We start from the raw sequence: 17750 nt of genomic DNA on the forward strand, positions 1-17750 counted from the left end.
TATAACTCATGCGACCGCAATCTTCTGCTGATGACATATGTGTCTTTATGAAAAAAAAATATTTGAAATATATGTATAGCTAAAAATGTATGGAAGAAGACATGGGCAAATAAGTGTCTAAATACAGTATTAGCATCAGCAGAGGATTGCGGTCGCGTGAGTTATAGTTGCCTACACTAACTATAACGGGGGAATTTCACTGGTTTTTTATCAGTAAAATTTCCGCTAACTATAACATGTGTGAAACCTATGGTTTTTTCAGTGAATATATATATAAGTAAGAAAACATTTCAATCAAAGTACCCCACTGACAATTGTACAATGACAGTATTAACATGTGCACATGAACCAGTCTATGTTTTGCCTCTGCTATGGCACACTTTTGGGAGGAATTGTCAGCACTGGGACATTGTAACAAAATATTGACAAAAATGGCCAAGGGCAAACTGTGCTTAACCGTATTTCCTCTGGCTTTAACTGAGTTAAAATCAGGCAATAAATTCCTCACCAAATTTTCTCCCATTGCTCTGCCCTATCTCCCTAAGGACAGCCTGACTATTTTATCATTATCATCTCATTAGGGCAAATGCATGAAAGGCCCAGTTGTGAGAAAGGCTTGGGGCCACTACATTGTTGGTTTAGGGATACTTCACTGCAAGTGTTCACATTCCTGTTTATTGGCATCTCTAACAATAATCATGTTTCTAAGGTTGTGCTGTGCAGTACACCTGTTGTGCTGCAGAGCCTCCATGTCTGCTAACTTGTGAAGGAAAACTGTCCCTTCACGGATATCCACTCCATGTCTCATTCTTCCATTGTGTACCGTTGTTCAAGTCCGGGCCACTAAATCTTCTCAGTCCAACTTTCCATCTCTTTTAAATGCCTGTGAGCATCCTAACTGAAGTATTTGATCGATCTATAATGCCAAATTCATCCAACCATTCTGTTGTAAAGTACACACTGGAATCTTAAATTAAGTTTTGTGAATTTTATTTCACAGTTGCAGCTCCTCAGGAACCCATTGCTCTGCAATGCCCAGCAGGAAAGGTTTCACATCACAAACTTAACATTCTCAAAACTTCTACTCTAGTCAGGAGGGTCAAACCATTGGTTGGAAAAAGGGCAGGGGGTTAAGAAAAGAAGGGAAGAAGGAAACAAAGAAAAAGAGGCAAGGGTAAAATGGGCAAAGTTACAACACATTCATATGAATCTTTAGACCTACACATTAGATGACTGGCCACTGCCTTTTTGTATCCTTCTCTGATGTGACTGACATCTTGTTGGGCCTACATGGTTTTGGAACTAGATACCTCCCATAGGCCCTTCAAAGGCGTCTTACTGAAATCATTTATGATCTGCATTAAATCATCACCTCCTATACCATACATGCAGAGATTTTTCCTTTCAGGGATAACTGTGCACAGCGCGGTCCAAGGCAGGAATATGTGATCAGTGTCTGCCAAACACTAAATGGAAACTACCAGAGAAACAGAGATATTGATTTAAATTCTTTAAAAAACCTGCTTTTGCTATTTGCTGCCATGACACAGTGGACTTTAAGGCACTGGGTATTTCCCCAAAGTGCTACTGCATTGCCAGAAGAACCACTTTTGATGAATGAAGGCTATAGGTGCAACTGGTAGATTTGCCGAGCGGGCTGTGGGTGGTTTGGTGGCCCACTCTCCAAACTATACCTAAGTACCTTAATCTGGAGGTCCCTTTATGCTCCTCGTCTCGGAGGTCCCATCCGTTTCCGGGCCGCCGTGCTATTTGATGGAGATATGCACTTTGGAACCCTGCTCCTGCTTGTAGGAGGTTCTGTTCACATGTACACAGAGACTTTTTCCAGTGGGTGCCTTCTCCCCCTCTGTGGCTGTGGATCTCGCTTTGTTAGCCTTAGCCTAGCCTAGCCTAGAAGAAAGAGGCAGCCGGAGGCGCTATGGCGAAGAAGATGCCGGAGGAGTCACTGTGAGAGCAACACCATGAGAGGTGCCTGAAGCTTCTCAAGGAAAATGAAAAGCGGCTGAAGTAAGTTGTGTTACCGGGCTATTCCTCATTAGTTTATGCATCTAGCCTATGTCCGGGGTGTGAATACGCTGAAGAGACAGATCTACATGTTGTGCTCTTCTGCCCTTCATACTCCACGGCTAGAGCCAAATGGATCTTACAGTTATGCAAGTCCAGGGGCTTCAGGGATTACAGGGTTGTGTTTAGATTGCTGAAATATGACTCTACCCCGTTGACTGTGTTTGCGACCTCCAGATTTTTGTTCTCTATGTGGTGCTCTAGAGGAGCCAAACTTAAGGAAAAAGCTGCACTAACTGTTTAACTGTCAGTACCCTTCATCATTTACTAGGGAATTTTAATACCACTCTGAGTGGCCTGTTTTTAACTGTTTTTATTATTTTAAATACTATTTATTGTTCTAGGTGTATTGTTTAATCATGTACACTTTGTATTGCTGCTCATTGGTGATCAGTTGGCTGTCTTATGTAATTATGTATTCTTCGCTTTTATGGTTTTTAACCGATAATAAAGCTTTTTGACTGACTGACATTAATTTTGGTGACTTTCGAATGAAGGAATCAATCATCACAGCAGCTGTTAGGTCAAGAGGCTTAGTATCGTCATTGGCATCCTTTCCCACCCCTCCAACATAACATACATGCCAATAAATAAGCACACAACACAATTTTTTATTTGGGTAAAGTTGCTGCAGGTTTATTACATAAACCGTAATGTAATAGGTGGTTTATCTTACGGGTGATCCAAGGGCAGGCAACCAACTGGGCCGCGTGCCCGCCTGATGAGCCAGGCAGCACTGGGGCAAACCCCACCTGTGCTGCCCTTACTGGTGATCCTCTTCCCGGATCACTGGTACCTTCTTACTCACGCCCCTTTCATAGCAAACCACCCGGTTGTTCAGGCCCACAACCGCCCAAAGGACTAGTGGGGCGCTGACATGGTTTTCCAGGAACCTCCCATGAGGCTCCTAGGATTTGGCTCTGGCACCCACCGTGGTGCCGCGCAGAGGTACCCTTCTGTACCCCTTTGCTTCCAGATCGCCCTGTAACTCCGCCTGCAACGAAAAAGAAAAACATTACAATATTCTCTGCCCCCTGCCTGCCACAAACCACGCCGGGTAAGCGGTATGGAGGGAGACGGCATGTCAGGCGTGCAAAATAGGGTGCCAAAATGGTGGGGGAGGGATATATACCCTCTTCAAGTCCTGGCACCCAGGAAGTGACGCACCTCGCGCGCCATCAACCAGGCTGGAGGGACTCCACCCAGAGTCCCTGCCCCTGAAGGGGCGGGGAGTGTGGAGTGCCCAGGTTACACTAGAGTGCTGGCCTCTCTAGTGGCCCCCTGCGGGGGTCTCGGCCAGCCGCATGGTATTGTCATTGGCATCCTTTCCCACCCCTCCAACATAACATACATGCCAATAAATAAGCACACAACACAATTTTTTGTTTGGGTAAAGTTGCTGCAGGTTTATTAAATACACCGTTATGTAATAGGTGGGTTATCTTACGGGCGATCCAAGGGCAGGCAACAAACTGGGCCGCCTACCCGACTGATGAGCCAGGCAGCACTGGGGCGAACCCCACCTGTGCTGCCCTTACTGGTGATCCTCTTCCCGGTTCACATGACACTTGGTACCTTCTTACTCATGCCCCTTTCAGGGCGGAGCGTAGCATAGCAAACCCCCAGTTGTTCAGACCCACAACCGCTCAAAGGACTAGCGGGGCACCAACACGGTTTTCCAGGAACCTCCCATGAGGCTCCTAGGATTTGGCTCTGGCTCCCACCATGGTGCTGCGCAGATGTACCCCTCTGTACCCCTTTGCATAACTAGAAGTGTGTGACAATGGGCAAGGGGCCCTTCTGCCCTTGCCATGTATCCCTTATTCCTTATGGGAATTTTGCCTATTCAGTTCCGTCTGTGGTGGAAACCCCTAGGCATACAAGCTTAGAGAATCTGTCTGATTTAAGCAGTATGCCCTTGATGTTAGATTGGATCAGCTACCGTCTGATGAAACAAAAATCCCTTTTGGCCTGTGAAGTTTTGCCAAGCACTATTCACCCCATGCGGGAAATTTCCACTGCGTCACATGACTCAGCCCAGCCCCAACTCTGGGCGGGGCAGTTTCAGACACCCTGGCTCACAATGCCCCACCTATTTGCTGATCACACTAGCTGCCGCCCTTCTAGCACCGTGTGCGTCTGGACACATGTATCTCCCATATCTGGGACAGCAGCTCACTTGTTAGGAGACCGTTCCTACCCCTGCTTGCCTACTTAGCAGCCGCGGTCCGTGGACGGAGGTCCGTGGTGCAGAAAGGCGGGGCGGGGGGTGGGGCAGGGTGGGGGGTACTAAAAACCGGAATATGGATAATTGGAGGTAAGTAAACAAATACAAATTAAAGAGGGTAGGAGTCAGTGCACAACCCTGTGGCACTCCCTGCTGAAGGGGATAATGCCAGAGGTATAAGGCTTCTGAAACAACTGGAAAGAGTGTTTATGAAGAAAATATGCGAGCCAGTCAAGAGCTTTCTCACCTATGCCCTGTGCCACAGCGGTTCGAACAGCACAGCACGAGACTGTGTCAAGTGCTGCACTTAGGTCCAGCATAACGAGAGCGTCTGTTCTCCCTTCATCAGCCACTCTTCACAGTGTCTCAGAGGCTAGAAGCAAGGCAGATTCCGTGCAATAATGTGGCCTAAACCCAGATTGAGTCTCATGAAGGACACTGTTCTCCCCAATTAACTCCATAAACTGAGATTTAACATGCTTTTCCGCCAATTTCGCCATGAGTGGAAGCAGGGTGATTGGGTGAAAGTTCTCCTGTTAAGAAGGGTTCAGAGTAGTTTTTTTTAGGAGGGGACTCACTATTGTGTGTTTCCTCTCATTTGGGAGTAGACCACCTTCAAAAGATAAATGAAGCATGGTGCAAAGAGTGAGAGAAAGAGCAACGATACCACGTTGCACAAGAGTCAGGGGTGCCGGGTCTAACAGAGAGCCAGATTATTTTAGCCACCAGGGAGCAAAGGTTATCCACTGAGATGCTCTTAATTATAAAGGAACCTACTAGGGAAGGAGTCTCCTAAATGGCTGGGAGAAACCATTATTCTTAGCTGATTCAGGAAAGCAGGCATAGAGGGATGAGATTTTGTTTGAGTAAAAGTGGGAAATGTCATTGCAGCTACTCTGACTAGGCACTCTAACGGCTGACACTGCATCCACTGATGTTAAAGATTTAACTACTGTAAAAATCTCACGAGGAGCCTTTTTTGTAAAGAATTGTGTCTGCGTAAGCTTGACCTGCTAATGATATTCTTTTAGCGCAAGCTGGTAGATCTCTTTGTCTATAGAGCAATAACTCTTCTGCCAATTGCATTCCAAGCGATTGTATGCCTTTTTAGACTGCTAAAGATCCTCCGTAAACCACACCGCATAGGGTCTGAGATGGGTAATATTCTGTTACCATTCAACTTCCTAGTCTATCTAATTCACTTTCTCAGTCATTACTGAAGCCTATAACGCGCACTGATAGTCAACAGCCACTTAAAAATGGCAAATGCAACTGCATGAGGATATGGTGGGCTACCAATAGACTTTTTAAGACTTTCTCCACCAAACTTATGCGATCTTTAGTTCATCTTTTTAACTATATTTAAGAAGAGGGAGAGATCCCTTTACCCTTCAAAGGATACATGGTTGTTTTAGTTTTAAAGAAGGATAAGAACCTGAAATTGGTTCACTCATATAGACAGATTATAAATTATAGATGAAAATCTGGGCAACCCTTATAAAGCCAGCAGCACAACAGTTAATCCATGAAGATCAAAGTGGCTTTGTGGCAGGCTGCTTAATGATGGCTAATACCCGGTTTTTAATTCACGCAATAGATTACTTCGCTACGAATAACACAAAAGCCCCAATTATGACGATCAATGCCGAAAAGGAATTCATTCTGGTGAACTGCGATGCATTGTTTGATAGTCTTCGAAAATTTAGTGTTCCTTCTCAGTTTATTGGAATGCCCTTGAATTTATATAATGGGATGCAAGCTACGGTGATGGTCAATTCTAAGATGGCTGGTTCAATCACAACCAAAAGGGGTACCCGGCAAAGGTGTACCCTTTCCCCCATCTCATTTACATTTTTTATTCAACCCCTAGCGGTACAACTCCGCAAAGACACTATAAGGGCACCCATAGAAGGGATGGCTAGGCTCAAATTATTTGCATGCGATATTGTCTTGTATCTTCAGCCTGATCAGGTCAACATCAGCAGTGTAATGCAGACGATAACAGACTTTACTAAAATAGGAAGATATAAGATTAATCATACTAACAGCTGCCAACCTTCCGATCTTATTTCAACCTCAAGCAAGGATGCAGCCCCCAATAAAATACTTTAGGATATCAGTGACAAATAATCTCTCAAGTCTGATCCATCTGAACCATGAAAGAATGCTGCAAAAGATAAAGGGAATATTACGTTTGAGCGACTACAAGAACAATACGAGCTCGCACCCTCTGAACGGTTTAGGTATATGCAGATCAAGCATGCGTTACACGCGGTTATACCGCCAAACACCCAATTACCAGAGGCATCTCCCTTCGACGATAGGCTTCTAACTGATTACATGATGAAGAAGGCCACCTCTTTCACCTACCGCAAGTTAGTTAATAACCTGCTGGATCTAACGCGGGCACTGAAGGATAGATGGTCCGCCGAACTAGGGGAACTTGACAACACAGACTGGCAGGTGGCACTCTCGTCGCCGCGGGAAGTGGCGATACCCTCGAGATTACGACTAATACAACTGAAGATATTGCACCGGGTATACTACACTAGACTAACCCTGTATAAGATAGGAAATGCCCTCCCTCCATATTGCCTGAGGGAGTGCGGGGAGGAGGGCACGTTTTACCACACTTTATGGCAATGCCCGAAGATCATGACGTACTGGGTGGCAGTGATGAGGACCATTTCACAGACAGTAGAGGTGTTGGTGACACCAGAGCCTAAAAGATGCTTATTAAATATATGGGAACCTAACGATTTAACTCACCCAGCACAGGATTGGGTGACTTTGGGTATGATGGTTTCCAGGAGAAATATAGCCAGACTGTGGGGAGCCAGATGCTTACCAACGATTGGTGACTGGTGTGGGGACATGGATGAAGCCATGGTGGCGGAGAAGGCTGTATATGTTCACCGGGGATGTCCCCAGAAGTGGGGGAGGGTGTGGGGAGCCTGGAATAAGTACAGAGGTTTTATCTGCGAACCACCGGAGGTGCCATGTGAGGAACAACTGAGCTGAATGGGGAAGGAGCAGCAGCCGCATAAGAGGGAGGTCAGAAGGGAGCCAGCATGTAATGACTGTATTAACGACATGTACAATGATAATAAGAAACTGTATCGACTGTAACAATGTATGCATAGGTATAAATGTGTTTTGCCCTATCGTTATTAAATAAATAAAAAGATGTCTAAAAAAAAATATATATAAAGGGAATTCTTGATAGCTGGTCACTGCTCCCCTTGACAATAATCGGGCGTGTTTCTATGACAAAAAAAGTTTATGCTACCATTGATAACATTTCTTTTTTATAATATTCCAATAAAAGTCCCAAACTGTTTTCTTCAGGAACTAGGCATGTTTTTTAGAAGCTTTATCTGGAATAGAAATTCATCTAGGGTGAAGTTGGGGGTTCTACAACTTCAGAAGTTGCAGGGAGGATTGGAGTTGCACAATATGCAAAGCTATCATCATGCCGCTTTGATGGATATTCTCTCCAGGTATTTAAATGGGTGCAGATCATTAGATACCTTTTTTATCAACAAGATGATTCAAGAATCAGAAATCAGTTAACAACTTTTTATTAAAGCCGCTAAACTACCGAAAAAGAGCAGACACATTTTTACTGGATATTTATGGGCGGATGAGTGTCCTAAGCAAACTTTATGATGCCTTTTGTTGTATTGACTTTGTTGCTGCAGGAGGGTAGATTCCTGGGGCTCCTTTTAGCACATGGTGAGGTGAGATTCTGGAGCACCATAGGCTTCAAGACCTATGGCAACTTTTTTGTTAAAGGCAAATCTATCTCCTAGGTAGACCTAGTAGTAACGAGTGGTCCACAATGCACACAACATTTCCTAAGTTTCAACCAGATCAAACACTTTCTGCAGGTCACACTAAAAATCGAAAATTATGACCCTCATTCATTCAGTAGAGCTCTGGTGAAGAGCAGATAGCATGGAATACGAAATTGGTACAGATTGCTGAAATATCTTTCCTTGCCGTTTGATCTAACTAGTCTTCTTTCCAGAGTAGAAGAAAGAACATAATGTCATCTATCAGAGAGAGATTGGCAATGTATTGTGGAGATAGGAGACAAATGTATTCAGGCGGAAAACTGTAAAAAAAATGTAATTCCTGTCTAGATGGATGGCATACTATACCCCGAAAACTCTGCATAAAAAGTATCCTGTGGTATCAAATAATTGTTTTTGCTGCCAACAACAAGTCGAAGGAGGCTGCCTTCACACATAATATTTATGCCTGTATCTTTTTAATTTCTGGCAGGAGTTGTTTGAGGCAATAGGTCAGGCTCTCTTCCCCGACATCATGCCTAAGAGGAAAAATGCCTCAAGAGATTCGGCGCAGAACAGTAGTTCCAGATGCCACCCTTGTACTATTTGGTGCCTCAAAAAGGAGCCGACAATTAGTAAAAGGTCAACAATACTTTATATCAATAGCTTTGATGATTGCCCGCTCATTCATCCTTCAGTCCAGGGTTGGAAGAATAAAATGTTTCATACTATGTAATTTGAGGTGCTATATGCAAAGCGTGTAGGGGGGACTCAAAAGGTTTAATGCCATTTGGCAATATCTGAAATAAGTTCATGGTGTGTGTTAACGCTCTGCCATTTACCATGGACCCCTTAATTAAGCAAATCGGGCTACTAGTTTAGACCATAAATGAAAAAGTATCAGACAAGAGTCTAGGAAAATTGGGGGTAGTGCTATATTAAAAAAATTTCAGAATCTGGTTTTATCTTATTTGCTCTGCACTCTGTGGTGCACCTTCTATATACTAATGCACTTTATACACATGGCACTTTCCGTTAAGAATTAATGTACTTTATTAAGAAAACATTCAGTATTTCTAAATATGTTTGAGTAGTATGATTGCACTGTAACAATCATTCCAATTTGTATGCACTCAAAGCACTTTCTTTATCAATATCGTTAAACGATCAAGATCAATTGGCATGAGTCAATATACGTATATGATCAATGTATTTTTTTTTTAATTTAAGGCAACTAGTCTATGTATTTAATTCCTCTGCTCAATAAAAAAAGTCACTTAATCTTTCAGGTGATTCATGTTTAGAATCTAATACATATTTACCACATCAGCACTGTGCAATCATCATCATCATAAAAACTTTATTCGATCTTACATGAAAAAGATCATAAAAATACCATACATCAATATCACAGAGCATAACATTTCCTTAATATTTGCATGCTAAGCAAGCGGTAATTTCACTCAACCTATATTAAAAAGATTTAATACTTAAAAGATTACATCACTAATGTTAAACAATTATCTACCCCACATGGCTGCATACCTTACAAAACATATACCGGAGCGTCTTACCAAAACCCGACCGTACCACACGGTACAATGCTCTACAAACTCCCTAAACTCCAAGTGTATGGAAGGAAAAAGGGGGGAAAGGGAAGGGAAATACAAATATCACAGTTTCATCATATGCATGCATAAAGTGACTAGAGAATAATTTTCCTTTTCCTTACAAGCCCAAAAGAAACTAGCTATTGCAAAGCTAATAAATGGATTACTACGTTTTTAAGTAAACAAAAAGCCACTGTACATTGTCTAAAATTATAGTGTCTTAGAATCGGTAAAATATATTTTGCTCTTTCCACTTTGTATAAATCACAAAATAAGATGATATGAAGTTCTGATTATTCCAAGCCACCGTCACGAGGGCAGACAGTCAAGTCAGAGGGCTTAAATTTTCCCACCAGATAGCCCACCATCAGAGAGATCAAATTCATGCGAAACCTTACTAAAATATATTGATGCTGTAAATTCTGAATTTCCTCTAGGTAACCATATTCTCCCTCTGCTATATCCTGTTGGTTTGTCTTTATTTATCTCCATTCTTTCATGTGCCGCCTTTGCCAAAATGTTTTCCTTTAAATGATTCTTGAATAATTGAAGGCATGCACTAGGATTTGATTTCCGAACAAGTCCTCCTATCCCAAAGAATTCAACGTTGATCTAAGATGATGCAGCCATTCTATTTTGTGCACATTTTCTAATTTAAGGCAATCCTTTATAATGGATTGGGTTAAAAATACAGTGTTCCTCCTCCAAATTGAGTGCCATAATGCTATTGGGGCAAACCTTACTGAATCGCCAACATAGAGAAGATCCACTTCTGCATAACAATTAAAATTGGAACATGATGCCAGGAGAGAAACCAACCGCTTTAAAAATGTATCCTCCAGGTTCTGTAACAGCTTAATTGGAGACATCCCCCAAACCTCTGGTCCATAAGTGGTGGGTGGCTGGGATTGTCTGAGCATTATATATACTCTTAAGAACTTTTATAGGTTTTCTGACCAGCTTCTTGTCAAATTTAGTGATGGCTGCCATGCTACTTTCCATAACTAACACACTATTTTTAACCATGTTAGCCCAAGTGCGACCTTTGTTGAATATACCTCCAGATAGGAGCACTGCGCAATCAGTTGGATGTCTACTCAATGTTATAGATTATTGAAAGGACATTCAATTACATTAAGAGCCAGCCATGACTGCTGCCCTTATGACGTATTCCTCATGTCCTCTCCTGCTTCTTCAGGGCTAGTTGTTCCAGAAATCCATTAAAGAAACAAACAATGAATATTTTGACATGAACTGGGGCTCAACTGACACCAATGCAACAGTATGGGATGGATTCAGTGTTCCTGCACTGCACTAGGCAAAACTTATGGAGTGAGCTAACAACTACAATAATAAATTATGCCACAAGAAGATAGTCCAGCTGGTAAGAGGTTTACTACAGGTCCCAAGAAACAGTGATGCTCTTATGGGCTCAAGAAACAGTGCTGCAGTTAGGGCCCTGAAATGCCACCTAGGTGCTTTGTGTACACGACCCGGCATGTACTCATACAAGTCATACACACAAAGACTCAATACAAAGGATAATACATCAGGAAAATGTTTAGTTTATCTGTTGAAGAGGGAGATCAAGCAGACAAGTGTAATACATATACTGCATGAAGAGGGAGCAATTCAGAGCACTCAGTAAACAATTAATGAGGTTTTCTATAGGTATCAGTATGACCATTACTCACAGTTAGACCAAAAAATAAAATAAAAAAATTTAAAGATAAAAAACGTAAAGTGCAGTAGTTCAGTAGGAGGTGATAGCACAACGTTTCTTGATAGCTCTGTTCTCTCTTTTTCAGGAGTAGATTAATTCTCAGCATGCTCTTTTAACTGTGTTTTGTTGTTGCCATCCAGCAATCTGAGACCCAGTGGCTCCTAAGTTTCAGGCACTCACATTCTGAGAGCCAGATGGAAGAATTAGTGGAACCAGGCTGACGTTCCCGAGCAGGAATGGATGTTGTTGGGAAGGGTCTCTGTAAAGTAGAAGGCTTCACCTTTAAGTTAAAAGCTTTATTGTTGAAACATCAAGACAGAAGGGAACGACAGCAGGAAGCAACTTGTACAGGTCTCCTCCAGGCAACAACTCCTTTTCAAGGCTCCAGAAAGGAATCTGGAACCTTACATTAGAAAGCTCATGGAGGAAAGGGTTTTAAGGGTTAACAAAAGGAAGGAAAGCATGGCAAAATACATAACACATCTACCCCCGTATAATAAAACAAAACAAAAACAAATTACAACAAAAACTGAATACACATGAAAGAATAAAACAAAATTACAATTGCTCAACCAAATGGCATTACAAAGCTCAACTGTGTGGCATACAATATCTGACATCCATTTAGGCTTGACGCTCACTCTCTTGTTATGCAATTCATTTTCCACAACTGGTTTGCTATCTCGCCTGACATTCTTCCACTCTTCCTTCCCAGATCCGTCAGAAATGCCATTACCACTAAAATCTCCCACCACCTGTTTTCCTTCAATACCACATCCTTACCTACAGTGTTCAATTTTCCCCGCTGCACCAAACTCATTCACGTATTATACAGAGAGAGACCCCTTTACCAACCAAAGGGATGAGGTACTCTTAGCACGTTATAAGCAGATTCCCTTTAGAATGCACCTGAAGAATATATATACACTATAGCCCCATACAGAGCTAATATAGCATTCATAAAACGAAATATCACAAGCAAATGTTTAAAATATCTTACACGTCTACTTCAACAGTACACAGTATTTCTTTAATAAAATCACATTAAAAAACCATACAATTGATCCAATAGAAAAAAGAAGGTTTTACATTAAAACATTCCATATCTTCCAAAAAATCTCTACAACATATACTGTATCGTTATACGGACATAAAAAACAAACACATGTACAAGAGAAAACACAGTTCCAGACTCCTAAATTAGTCTTCTATAAGGACATACCATCTAAATCAGTGAGGATCAGGTCTGGTACAACTTTTACTCGAGAAATACCACGACCATATTCCCTTAGAGATTATGTCATCCAAAAAGCGTAGACGCGTTTCGATGGTTTTACTCAAAATTCTCCCATCTTTTTCAAGACATGTAATTTCATAAGGTTTTCTCTACCTCTTATGTCCTCATTATTAGAGATCCTGTGTGAAAATAAACATATATACAAATTGGTATTTTCCATTTAAGCTGTGATTTGCTGTTTGCTACATTTATCACTAAAGTATCAATATAATTTCTGTTTACTACTTTACATGCTAGAAAACTCATGCACTATCATTTTTCAATTGCCACTAGAATGCTTCTGTACAGATATCTATCTGCATTCGACCTAGTCACTTCTATTGTGTACAATCAGGAGTTATCCAATAAATTTCAAACTGTTCCCTAATTTCATTACATGATTTATTGTATTAACAGTGCTTTTATGCAACTCCCCTCATTCCATTGAATTTGTTATTCCATACATACATACCTTGTAAAAAACATTTTTGGTTAACTTCAATTAAAAAGTCGAGAAGAAATCCTATATTGGTATCCAGTAGACCCAATCTTAAAAAGCGGACATTCCGCCTATTTAGGAAAAAAGAGAAATAAAAATGACGTTATTACATGTCCCCACCTAACGTTTATCTTACATTGGATTTGGAGAAAAGATATTATTGGATTCATACCTTTTATTATACCTCATAAACAGCCTCTAGTACTGAGCGCTATCATTATATTTGGCTTCGCTTATTAAAGATCTGCTTGTCTCCTTTCGTTGCCGTGAAATTCAAGAAGCACTAAAGGATGAGGGAACTCCTCAATGTGGAGGAACACTATAAAAGAATTAAGTTATCAGCCATAAGTGATTTGAAAAGGGAAGTGAGTGATCTGTTAATACAGGGAAAAAATGAAGGATGGATCTGTGAGAATGAATATAAATTCCTACTTAACATGCACCCGGTGACCCCGGCTATCTATGGGCTACCGAAGGTCCATAAGAATGTTAGTAATCCCCCATTGCGTCCAATAGTTACTAGCTTAGGGTCGATACTGGAACCATTGAGAAAATACGTGGACCATTTTTTAAAACCTTTGGTTCATAAACAAAAATCGTATTTGAAGGACACGGCTCATGCTATTGCTGTGTTTGAAGGTCAGGGTTTCAATAGGGTGACCCAAATTTCGGTCACCCTTGTTATTGAAGCCCTGTATACTAATATTCCCCATGATGACACTATTCGGGTTATTGCCTCCATCCTTGAACATGGGGAACTCAATGGAGCTAATAAGGATTTTATACTCGCATGTATTGAGCTGGTACTTAAAAATAATGTTTTCTTGTTCAAAGATGAATTGTACAAACAGATTAGGGGACCAGCATTGGGGCCACCTGTGCCCCAAGTCCGGCCTGTTTATATGTTGGTGCCTTTGAGCAACTACATATATACAATGAGATGGCACCCTACTTTGAAAATGTTCCATGCTGGCACCGTTTTATTGATGATATTATATTTATTTGGAACGGTGACAGCTGTGACTTGGAATCATTTCTCCAATGGTTAAATTTGGGCGATCCAAACTTAAGATTCACTGCCCATTACAGCAATGAAAAGGTTGAGTTCTTAGATATCTGTGTCAAGAGTGTGGAGAGTGAGCTACAAGTGGAGCTGTACACCAAGCCCACTGATAAGAACACTCTACTGCAATATAGCAGCAATCATCCTCGTTCTCAAAGGGACAATATTCCCTTCGGGGAATTTTTGAGGTTAAGACGTAATTGTACCACCCTTGATGATTTTTATAAACATGCGGAGATAATGAAGATAAAACTAAGTAATAGAGGATATCCTAAGAAGCTTATTAAGAAATCCCTTAAAAGAGCTTGTTTCTACAACAGAGATTGTTTGTTAGAAATAAATAAGAATAAGAAAAAGCAGGAATTAGAAAGGGTTGTATTTGTGAGCCAATTTTCAGGTGCAAGTAATAAAATTAAAAATATAGTTAATAAAAATTGGAAAATTTTAAATCACGGAGCAGTAGCTCAATTACAAAAGCCTTCATTTTCCCTTAGATGAAATAAGACAATTAGGAATTCCTTAGTTAAAACTTACCCACTGAAATCTGAGAGTGATACCTTGAAATGGCATCCTGTCATATGCTCTCCTAAAATGAGACTGTTGAACAAGCTTTCCCTGTTACAGCCTACCACTCAATCCAGTGTCAAGACATTAATGAATTGAATCCTCTGACACTCCTCATTTCATTATTTCAAACTGAATGTCCTCAACTCAAGCATGTAACCATATTTCATCTAAGTGCTGTATGAGCCTTACTTCAAGTTTACCATTTTAGTTTGATCTAAATGATTTCTAACTCTTTTTCTTTATTCTTCCAGTGCACCGTGCAGCTCTTGCGGCTGGGAGTGACTTCTTCCATGGCATGTTGACCAGTGGAATGAGAGAAGCAAAACAGGAAACAATCGATCTGAAGACTCTCTCTGTTGCAGACCTTCGTCTGTTCATTGACTTTATTTATTCTGGTATCATTCAGGTCAACTGGGACAGTATCTTTGAAACTATAGAAGCTGCCATGAAATACCAGATGCAAAGCATGCTGACACTGTGCTTCCAATTTCTGCGAGAAGAGATGAGTCCTGAGTTTAGCTTGGATGTGATGTCCCTGGCTGATGCCTATGGTTTGCAAGATCTCAAGTGCTTCACTGAGGAGTTCATCCTGAGGAACTTCAAACAGGTGGGGGCAGTGCCAAAATACCAGGACCTTACAGCTGATCAGCTTGTGACCTTCCTCAGCAAAGATGCTCTCTACACAACCACAGAGCTGGAGGTCTTCTTATCAGTCATCCAGTGGATCAACACAGACCGCAAGCAGCGCCTGTCCCAAGCAGCAAGGGTCATGAAGTGTGTGAGGTTTCCACTAATGACCAACAAGGAGCTGAAGCAGATACTAGCTATTGATTTGATGGCCCCAGCAGGAAAATGCTATGGAGTCCTGGAGGCCTCCCTTCTGAGTGTCCCCAGAGGACCCTCTGTGATCAGTCAGCTTCCTTGCCGAGTACGGTTCCCAGATAAAGTTCTGGTCATTATTGGAGGGGATAGCCTCAATGATGATCTCTCCAATAGAAAACCCAAGAAGGAATTGTGGTTTGCACACAAGTTCATCACAGGAATTGGTCTTGTGAAGTACATTGAATGGCGCAAGCTGATTTCTCTTCCCGAAATGCCACGTTTTCGGCATGGGGTGGTTACACTGGATAACAATATCTATGTTTTTGGGGGCAATTTTTACTATGGCAAGCAAGATGTCCTGAAGACAGCTATCAGGTAAGCCAAACTTGTGCGGTTACAGATGGCCACCAGCCTCCAAGGTCCTGTCTCTGTCATACTGTGTAGCACTGACTGAGAGTGATATATATTTTGCTACAGTCTAGAAATTCTCTCTCTCTGTGATCAGCCAGATGATTGAACATTTATGGTGACTAATCAGTTATCAATGTCTCTTTGGATGTATGGAAAACAATTCCTTTCTTTTCTTTAGTACTGGAATTTATTACAAAGGGTACAGGTTGTTTTCAGAAATTGTATTGGACACGAGAGCTACCCTGTCTTTGTAGTACTAAAAACATGAAAGCCACAAACAGTTTACCACAAATGGGTTGAAACCAGGTGGTTCAGACTGAAATTAATCAACTTCTATTGGGAAAAGTAAAACGCCTAAGCAGATCTCATAGACTTGCCACTCTAAAGAGGTAAGCTCAAGATATTCCAACATGTACACAGGTATACTCTTTCCTAAATGCTATTTCTAGACTGTGTGCAAAACTTTCTGTAGGTTCCATAGCACTTACAAGGAGGTTTTAATGAAAGTAGCTAGTATGGGAAACAGGTAGGGTTTTAGCATTTATCTGATCAGCATCATGTGCTTTCCCCTCACACTGATCAATGTGTTGGTCAGCGTTATATTTTTTATGATCTTATATTTATAAAAAAAAAAGATCTTTGCCTGCTAGTGTAGGCTTGTTAATAGTTGAAGTTATATCAGGTTATATTCCTTAATGTAATAACTAGTTGCATTCATAGCACCATTAGTGCATTTGCTATTGCCCAATTCAGTGCACCTTTCATACGTCAATATGCACTGTGACATAATGCGTAACAATGGATGCACTCTGTGAGTATGCAACAAATCTGAAGCTTTGTGTGTGTGCCTGCCTTACCGTAGCACCAATGCCATTGTTAACCGCAACATGCAATACAAACATAACTTCACTGGTAAAGCCAATAACTTAGCTTTGCATTTTCTGTTTCAAGCCAAACATTAGGCTTTGCCAAAGCCACTAGGCGCACTGGGTTTGTATGTCACCAACAGTCCGGAGGCAGAAGCAGTGGAGGTGCTGGGCACGCTGAATCTTTCCAGTGGCCTATTTGTGTTTACAATGTCTACAATGTCGCAAGCCAGTAGCTGATTGGGGTTCACCCAACACCCAAGCAAGACAAAAGGTTCAAAGAAAGGGTAACCCAAATGCCACTCTGTATTAAACACAAGAAACTAGTTTCACCAGACCTAAAAAAACTCTGTCTGTACATAGCACCAAGGGGTTTTAAAAGAGGAGGCTAGCTGTGAAGATACTCTAGTAATATTAGCATAAGCACACGTTCAACACGTTCATAGACATCTACACATAGCAAGTGAAAAAAACACGTAAATATGCAAAGCAGGTTTAGACACTAATCACTGGAGGGTGCATAATCCTACATCCTGTCTCATGATAAAAGATGTGTTGTTTACCCACTTTCACACAAACGTTACTAGCCACTGCTCCAAGTAGCAAGCAACCTGCAGGCTTCTGGTGAATAGGAAATTAGGTAGATGGTGAAACAGTGAGGCGGTAGAAGCTTGCACATTTCCCAAAGTGTAAGGCAAGCCAGGTGGTCGAGTCGCCTTTGAGATAAAATAATTATGTTCACCTCCTTAATATGCTATGATTAAGGCAGTTTTACATACAAATATTAATCCATTTAGCTCACTCAGG

The 17750-nt window shown here is 41.4% G+C and overlaps 1 protein-coding gene across 4 annotated transcripts in view; it reads left to right on the forward strand.

The window, feature by feature from the left end:
* LOC146866766 (kelch-like protein 33) overlaps positions 1-17750 on the forward strand; it is a 192831-nt gene that overhangs the window by 161426 nt on the left and 13655 nt on the right. For all 4 annotated transcript variants that reach the window (XM_085601235.1, XM_085601244.1, XM_085601263.1 and 1 more), the window contains one exon: positions 15096-16041. In XM_085601235.1, coding sequence (XP_085457361.1) covers positions 15096-16041 — 946 coding nt within the window. The remainder of the gene's footprint in view (positions 1-15095; positions 16042-17750) is intronic.

This window comes from Triturus cristatus, chromosome 1_2 (assembly GCF_964204655.1).
Source record: "Triturus cristatus chromosome 1_2, aTriCri1.1, whole genome shotgun sequence".
Lineage (NCBI taxonomy): Eukaryota > Metazoa > Chordata > Amphibia > Caudata > Salamandridae > Triturus > Triturus cristatus.